Source organism: Mastomys coucha, unplaced genomic scaffold (genome assembly GCF_008632895.1).
Source record: "Mastomys coucha isolate ucsf_1 unplaced genomic scaffold, UCSF_Mcou_1 pScaffold15, whole genome shotgun sequence".
Taxonomy (NCBI): Eukaryota; Metazoa; Chordata; class Mammalia; order Rodentia; family Muridae; genus Mastomys; species Mastomys coucha.
The window spans coordinates 139,559,853-139,568,904 of NW_022196897.1; the positions used below are offsets into that span (position 1 = coordinate 139,559,853).

Genomic DNA, 9,052 nt, shown 5'->3' on the forward strand with positions numbered 1-9,052 from the left:
GTCCTGTCTCTGTTTGATGGAATTGCGACAGGTGAGTTTGATGCTCTGTTGGGACAATGAACAAAGCACCTAGGCAGACTAAAGATGTGGCCAGGGGTCTCCTATGTGGCCACTGAGAACATTAATAGCAGAGGTGTCATGTGTGCCTGTTTGTGCTCCATGGCCTCTGACTTCTCACACCACTCTTGAGCTTATGTATATGTGTGACTGTAAGCATGTGTTTACCCCATTGATACATGGGGTGATCTGAGACGACTTCTGTTCCGTGTGTGTCACCCATGTATCAGGCTTGGTGGCAAGTCTATGTTCTTGCCGCATTTCCTGCCTGGTTCCACCATCCATTTCCATATGGACATGCATCTCGTTTCCTTCTGTTCAAGTATCTAAGAGTTTGCTGGCCAGATATACAAGTGTTGGGGTAATTAGGCAGTGCTCTCCATCAGGCAGTGCTGTTCAGCAGGCAGTGCTCTCCATCAGGCAGTGCTCTCAGTAGGCAGTGCTCTCCATTAAGCAGTGCTCTCCATTAAGCAGTGCTCTCCATCAGGCAGTGCTCTCCAGCAGGCAGTGCTCTCAGCAGGCAGTGCTCTTCAGTTCCCGCTCTTCTCTATCTTTAATTTGTATACCTGCAGGTATCAGTCAACACACACAGCACTCTCAGGTCTGCTGTGGCTCATGGTGCTCTTTGTCCCTCTTTAAAATGTTATACTTCTTGGCTCTTGCATTTTACGTTTTATTCTTACATGTTTCCCTCTACATGCATAAGTACATTTATGGTCAATTAGGTAACAACTAATTTAATCATTCCTGATTCCTTTACACTTTCTGAGATTTTCCATACTTGGAATGAGAGAGTCAATGTGGCCAAGGCCCTGAGGTGCCCCAAGGTTGACACACATCCTCTGAGGTGACAGTGATGGAGTGAGTGAGGGTCTTCATTGTGCTGCAGGAGGATACCATAGGACTGATGGCTCCACATTTGACCTCTTGGTCTCACATTTCTCTTTGATCTTTCACAGGGTACTTGGTGCTCAAGGAGTTGGGTATTAAAGTGGAAAAGTACGTTGCCTCCGAAGTCTGTGCAGAATCCATCGCTGTGGGAACAATTAAGCATGAAGGCCAAATCAAATATGTGGATGACATCAGGAACATTACAAAGGAACATGTGAGGGTGGCCTTTATTCTGGGGTTCATCTCTTGCTTGTTTTTCTATTCCATGGACCTTGGTGTCATGGCATGCTGTCTCTTTCCCTCAGGCCCAGAGTTGTGGGTAGAAGGGAACCAGAGACATTTCAGAAAAAGTAGCAAAATAGGAATAATTCAGGACTAATTTCTTCTAGTGGAATGTGTGAGTATTCAGGTTTTATGGACTGTACCTGGAGCTGCTGACTAAGAAAATTTATAGAATTTAGTTTTCTTAGCCAGTTCACTAAAAATCTAAGCTTTATTTTAAAAAAAATTTCATTATTATTATTATTGTTGTTGTTGTTGTTGTTGTTGTTGTATTATAATGCATGTACATGCACATGTGTGCACACACATAATTGTGGCTGCCAATACTATGGCACATGTATGGAGATGAAAAGACAACTTGTGGATTCAGTCTGCTCCTTCCACATTTATAGGGCTTCAGGGGATCACACTCAGGTAGCCAGGCTTGCGTGGCAAGTACCTGAACCCTCCAAGCCACCTTGTGTACCCCAGAATCAGGGTTTCCATTCTCTCCTTCCTTAGGCTCATCCTAGCCTTTTGTGTTTTTCCCTCAGATTGAAGAGTGGGGCCCATTTGACCTGGTGATTGGTGGAAGCCCATGCAATGATCTTTCCTGTGTGAATCCTATCAGGAAAGGCCTGTTTGGTGAGCAGCCATTTGCTTTGGCTCACACAGATTTTACCATATCTGAGTGCTAGTCCAGGTGTGGTGGCCAGAGAAGAAGCTGTCTGCTTCTGTTCATTCTTTTGTAATACCTCGGTCCTTATGTGCTACCCGTGCCCTTTGCAAATCCCCAGCCCTCAGGAAGATGTCAGTGAACAGTGTTCTGCTTCTCTCTGTGTTCTTGCCTGGTCATTCCAGAGGCCTAAAGGGTTGGGATGTGTTGGTTTTTACTGACGGGGCATAGTGGGATTCTCTTGGTCTCAGGGAATGTGCAGGCTTGTATTGAAGCTTTTGATCAAACCTTGTTCTCTGATGTTCTTTTATGGATGTAGAGGGCACTGGCCGGCTCTTCTTTGAGTTTTACCGATTGCTAAATTATTTACGCCCTGAGGAAGAGGATGACCGTCCATTCTTTTGGATGTTTGAGAATGTGGTAGCCATGGAGGTTGGTGACAAGAGGGACATCTCACGATTCCTGGAGGTGAGTGGCCTGAGTGTCAGGACTACTTGCGCCAGGGAGTCCATGTTGGCATTGAAGGCCACTGAGTGCTGACAGGTGGGAATGATTCCCTAGCTTGTGGCTAGATCTGAGGATGAAGAATTTAGCACACTTTTGAATGCATTGGAGATATTCATCCCTGACATAACCCTGTCTGTGCAAGGCACCAATAATGACAACAACCTCTGCCTCTACTCTAGACAGTTCCCTGCTTCCTCTTTTTTTTTCTGAAAATGGTGGCTTTAGGAGTCACAGAGAAGTTATTTATCCACCACTTGATATATATTAACCCTGAAGTAGGTAGATTTTTGGATTTCAGTTTCTTTCTTTTTAAATAAAATGTATTTTTATTTCATATGCATTGGTGTTTTGCCTGATGCATGTTTGTGTGAGGGTGTTGGATCCCCTGGAACTGGACTTACAGACAGTTTTGAACTGCCATGTGGTTACTGGGAATTGAACCCAGGTCCTCTGGAAGAGCAGCCAGTGCTCACTGATGCTGAGCAATCTCTCTAGCCTCCATGTTTGTTTGTTTGTTCGTTTAAGACAAAGTCTTGTGTAGCCTAGGCTTGTCTTAATCTCTTGGTCTTTTTGTCTCCACCTCTAACGTGCCAGGATTAAAGGTGTGTGCCACCAAACTTGGACTGTGCCTTGGTTTTCTTTAGAGCTTTACAACTTTGGCCTCAGAGGTGATAGAATTGGCTATTTTCCAACTGTCATGTGTACTTATGGCTGGGTGTCCTGAGTCATGAAGTGCCCATAATGTCTTTCCACAACTAGAATTTGATTTAGCAGAGTTTGATATAAAGTACCTCTACCTTTGAGCACATTCTGTCATTGGCATGATTCAGAGTGGGTAGGTCTGATATGACTTGTTACCCAGCACTCACAGGAAGAGATTAGCTGTCTTAGTCATTGTTCTATTGCTGTGAAGAGATACATGACTAAAGCAACCATTATAAGAGAAAGCATTTAACTGGGGCTTGCTTACAGTTTCAGAGGTTTAGTCCATTATCATCATGATGGGAGCATGACAACATGCAGGCAGGCATGGTGCTGGAGAAGCAGCTGAGAGATCTATACCCACACCCACAGGCAACAGGAAGAGACAGAAAGAGCCCGGGCCTGGCATGGGCTTTTGAAACTTCAAAGCCCACCCCCAGTGACACACTTCCTCCAATGAGATCACACCTCCTAATCCTTCTAATCCTTTTAAACAGTTCCACTCCCCTGTGACTCATATTCAGATATTTGAGCCTGGCGGGGGGGGGGGGGCATTCCTTCCTCTAATGAGACCACACCTCCTAATCCTTCTAATCCTTTTAAATAGTTCCACTCCCCAGTGACTCATATTCAGATATTTGAGTCTGGGGGGGCATTCTTATTCAAACTATCACATTCTACTCCTTGCCTTCTTCTTTAGGCTTGTAATCATACCATAATGCAAAGTGCATTTAGTCTTAACTTCAAAGTTTTCCATAGTTTTTCATACCTTCAACACTGTTTAAAAGTCAAAAGTTAATGAGACTCCTGGCAATCTCTTAACTGTAACCACCTGTAAAATCAAAATAAAAAAGCAGATTACATACTTCCAACATACAATGACACAAAATATATATTACCATTCTGAAAGAGAAAAAAGAGAGCATACTGAGGAAATATTAAACAGTAGCTAACTGAAAACCCGCAGGGCAAACTCCAAGTTCTTCATCTCCATGTTCAATGTGGAATTGCTCCTCAGATCTCCATCTCTTTTTAGCTTTGTTGAATACAATATATTTTTCTCTCTTGGGCTGATGTCACATCTGGTCTACAGCTCTATGACTATGACAGATATCTTGGGTTCTCTAATACAATCCAGGCTTCATCTCACAGCTTTACATAATGGCCACTCTGGGCCCCTCTGCAGGGACACCCCTGACACACACTTGACTTAAGTGGCTTCTCTGAACCATAAAGGAAGAGCCCATAACTCCTTTCTTGTATTTTAGGCCGTAAAGCCAGAGCCACGTGACTGAAGCTGACAAGTTCTGCTGCTCTGTGGAGCTGGAAATTGGGCCCTCCTTTTCACCACTTAAACTTTTCTTTGATTCCTTTTCACAAGTTGAAAATGAGGTTGCATGGGACCTTACCCCAAGGTCACTGCTCCCTTTATTCCATTTAGCATTCAGCTTTTCTTTAAACTTTTTATCTCCTGAGCACTAGATTTAGCTTCATTACACTTCCTGGTCCTGCTTCTCTCTTCAGACTGTATATATATTATATTTTTCTTTATCCAGCCTGTTTCTTTTCATTATAGATCTGCATAAGAATGATGACTGGTAACTACACTACTCAGTCATTTTGAAATCCCTTCTGTTAAAGGCCTTCATCCAAAAAAACTTCAATTTAGCCTTTGGCAGATTTTTCTGGACAAGAGCAGAAAGCAGCCACATTCTTTGTCAGCACAAGAATGGTCTCTAGACTAGTCATTAATATTCTCCCCTACTGAAACTTCTTGAGCTAGGCCCATACTGCTCTCTGCACTGCTGTCCATACCCCTACTAGTGTGTCCTACTTTTAAACTTTAGATTCAGGTGCTTTTCTACTCAAAGTTCAAAAGTGCATATTCTGCCAACGAGCAGTGTGGTCAGGCCTGTCACAGCGATACCCAGCTTCTGGTATCAACTTCTGTCTCAGAAGTCATTGTTCTATTGCTGTAAACATTCATTGTCTCTGTTCCTGTGTTGCAGCTAGGAAAGTCTGGTCACTTGACAGGTCAGACCTGGGCTGAGTGACACCTGAGTCTTGGTGTCTTCAGCAGCTCCCCTTTTCTTCCTCAGTGTAACCCAGTGATGATAGATGCCATCAAGGTTTCTGCTGCTCACAGGGCCCGGTACTTCTGGGGTAACCTACCCGGAATGAACAGGTAAGAGCCCTGAGAGGGACAAATAACAGACAGCAGAGTTATATCTAGGTCTTCTTTGACATTCCAGCCGTCTAGAGAGTCCTGGCTTTGGGCTGCTCTGGATAACTGGAGCACTGGGCAGGACTCCCTGGGTTCCGGCTTCAGGGCGGGTGTTTCTTAAGGTCCCCACAAGGGCTGTGAGTACGTCAAGCCTCCCTGTTCTTTCCTGCTGTGGTAAGGCTTCAATCAGCAAATGTTATATGTCAAAGACACTACTCCTTCTGTCCCTGAGAGGAGGTGGGCCCTGAACCAGCACCTGGTGACCAACTGTGGGCACAGCTGAGAGGAGGTGGGCCCTGAACCAGCACCTGGTGACCAACCATGGACACAATTGAGTAGCACATTTATTGGCTCCTTCCAGTTTTCTTAGTCAGGAACATTTCCCACCCTTAAGGGAAAAAAATTTTTTTGAGGTTATAATTTATTTATAATATTCCTCCCTTGAAACTACTCCATACCCCATCCTTTAGACTCACAGCCTTTCTTTTTCTTAGTTATTTATTGTATGCATATATGTACATATATTTGTGTATACATATATATTCCTAAATATAATTGATGTGCCCATATAACGTTACTTGCATGTGTGTTTTCAGGGCTGAGTGTTGGCCTTGGACAACCAATTGATGTGTCCTTCTCTGGGGACAGCTACCTCTCGCACTCGCTCCCTGCTCTCCTTAGTTGTCTGTAGCTCTTTGTGTAGGGGTGAGGCCTCGTGAGCTTTTCTTCGTCCAGGTTGGCATGTTCACTGGTGCTGTCCTTGTTCACCTCACAACTGGACAGTCAGACCCAGTGTTCAGTTCTCAGTTTTAGACATAAAGCAAGTGGCTCTGCACAGGCCTCCTTGTCTCTTCCTTTGCGATTTCAAGAACAGCTTGCTAACTAAGATACAAAATGTGCCTGTAGTAGCCATCCCAGATACGCAAATGAGTTGAGCTGTGAAACACTTTCAGAAGGTTGGAGTGGAAGCATAAATTTTGGGAATTTGTCAAAGTGTGGGCAGAGGTCAGAGGGTCCTGAAGCAGGTCTTAGATATTGCTAAAAAATTTTTTTAACTGAAATTTTTAAATTTTTAAATTCAAAATAATATTGTTTTTGTCTCTTGGATAGTTAAGATTTATTCAGCCAATGTCTAATTAAAACATACCATATTCTTGTTTGGGATCACTTGGACTGGTTTATTCAACATTCAAGCTGTCCTTGCCAAGCACTGTATTGCTGCCAATTCAATGGGGGACACAATAATATCAGTGGTTCTTGTAGAGCAGACATACTAAAGGGAGGGATAGAGAACACAGTGAGGGATTGTAGACTCAAGGTTGGGTGGGTAGCATTGGAAATTAGGGTGGGGAAAGGAGAGGCCTCATCCATTGAAACTGAAGGAATGGAGGCATTCCAGATGGAAGAGAGGGCTCTGGGATAGATGGGGGGTAGGCATCCCTAGACCAGCTTGGAGATCAGTGTTCTTCGGTTAAGAATGGCTTGGAAGCCGGGCAGTGGTGGTACATGCCTTTAATCCCAGCACTTGGGAGGCAGAGGCAGGTGGATTTCTGAGTTCAAGGCCAGCCTGATCTACAGAGTGAGTTCCAGGACAGCCAGGGCTATACAGAGAAACTCTGCCTAGAAAAGAACCAAAACCAAAACTAAAACCAAAAAAAAAAAAAAGAAAAGAAAAAAAAAGAAAAGGCTTGGAAAGAGAGATGCAGGTATTTCTGACTGAATGGTGCAGACCTATGCATAGTGCCAGTTAGTTATATATCGGCATCGGGCATTCCAGGAGATTTAATTGCTTAAATTAATTGAATTTAATTTAAGGTATACAATGTCTAGTAGAAGGAACTAGAGCAGATATGGAGGCAGTAGTGGGTAGTGATTGCAGAAGGAGCAGGGATGGTCAATTATTATGCTGTGTCCCAGAAGGTGCCATCCAGAGAGAAAGCAAATGAAGAAGGTGGCAGTGACCACTGTAGTTTGTAGCATGGCAGGATATTTGAGCATTTGTTTATGCATTTGGTGGCTTCCAGGCTAAGACAATTGGATTCTGTAAGTGAGCTCTGCTGGGTGTCAGAGTGGATGTATGGAGTGTCGGTCGGACTGAGGCCGGATCATCCAGTTTGTGCAGATCTTTTCGCTCTATAGTCCTGCCTGGCCTGGGACTCCTTATGTAGGCCAAGCTGGCCTTGAACTCACAAAGATCCTCCTGCCTCTGCCTCCTTCGTGCTGGGATTAAATGTATTCACCTCGCTCAATGTTTGTGAGACTCTTAATCTTTGAATCTACATAACACTGAGCTTTTCATGTCCCTTTTCTCCTAACCTCTTGCCTCATTTAGGTCCACCGAAGACACAAAAGGGCATAGGGAGCCAGCCAGATGGCTCAGTGTGTAAAGGAGCTAGCTGTACAAGCCTGATGGCCTGAGTTTGATCCCCAGAACTCCTGTAAACGTGGAAAGAGAGAATTGACTACAAAATTGTCCTCTGACCTCCAAACACGTACTGTGGGATGTACGCCCATACACATTAAATATACATATATGCATTAGCAGTAAATACATTTTAAAAGAAGAATTAGGGAAGTATTGGACAGCTGGAAGGTGTGGTCAAGGGAGATGCATGGTGTGAATCCTCAGCCCTCTGTGGCATTGATTCTTTCTTTGTTTTCATTTTGAAATTCCCAAGTGGGGCCATTAAGATGTTGATGGCCCTGTGTGTAGATATTGTGAGGACCTCTCCTTCTTTTATCTTTTTTGGTTTTTCGAGACAGGGTTTCTCTGTGTAGCTCTGGCTGTCCTGGAACTCACTCGGTAGACCAGGCTGGCCTCAAACTCAGAAATCTGCCTGCCTCTGCCTCCCAAGTGCTAGGATTAAAGGCGAGCGCCACCACTACCCAGCCTCCTTCTTTATCTTACCTTGTCAGTTTGTCTGTCTCTGCATTTGCCAAACAGGTTGCCAGAGAGAAAGTAAAAAGTTTGAATGTCCTTTCTTTTCGAGGATGGCACCCAGTTAAAAGCCTCGTGAGTTTCATTTGCAAAGTGTGGGATACTCATAAGAAAGTGACTCACCAACATCTAGGTCAGTGGTTCTCAACCTTCCTTATGATGGCACTCTCCAAATTATTTTATTACTACTTCATAATTGTAATTTTGCTACTGTTATGAATTGTAATGTTAATATCTGCCCTCCCCTTCCCCCTGTGAAAAGGTCATTTGACCCCCAAAGAGGTTGAGACCCTTTGAAAAGGCTGAGAATCACTGATTTAGACCAAGCTCCTTTATCATACGTTCTTGGTAGTGCTCCTGTCCCTGTGTGAGAGCCTAGCCTTGCCCAGTATTAAAACCTACAATTCAGAGAAACACTACCGCTGGGCACAGGGTTGCACTCTCCGGGGACTAGTGGACCCTTGGCCTTACACCACACAGACTCGTGTGTTTTCATCCTTGCTTGAGCACTGGTCACTGCCAGAGTACACTAGCACGAAGCAGATTCTCCCTTAGTCTGACTGGTGAGGTCTCTCCCTTGGAGAGTAACGGGTTTTGGCTGTCCCCAGGCCCGTGATAGCTTCAAGGAATGATAAGCTCGAGCTGCAGGACTGCTTGGAGTTCAGTAGGACAGCAAAGGTAAGATGTGGAGTGGTTCGTGACACCGTGACCTTGGTTTTGTCCACGCGGTGCCTGCTCATTCCCTCATGGACTCCTGGTGCTGGGCCTGTCTCCCTACAGATCTGATCTGTCTCTC

General features: G+C 44.5%; 1 protein-coding gene across 1 annotated transcript in view; it reads left to right on the top strand.

The window, feature by feature from the left end:
* Positions 1-9,052, top strand: part of LOC116091817 (DNA (cytosine-5)-methyltransferase 3C-like) — a 52,092-nt gene that overhangs the window by 38,902 nt on the left and 4,138 nt on the right. The window contains exons 10-15 of the mRNA XM_031373271.1: positions 11-31; positions 1,017-1,162; positions 1,764-1,854; positions 2,205-2,353; positions 5,194-5,279; positions 8,865-8,934. Of these exons, the coding sequence (XP_031229131.1) occupies positions 11-31; positions 1,017-1,162; positions 1,764-1,854; positions 2,205-2,353; positions 5,194-5,279; positions 8,865-8,934 (563 nt within the window). The remainder of the gene's footprint in view (positions 1-10; positions 32-1,016; positions 1,163-1,763; positions 1,855-2,204; positions 2,354-5,193; positions 5,280-8,864; positions 8,935-9,052) is intronic.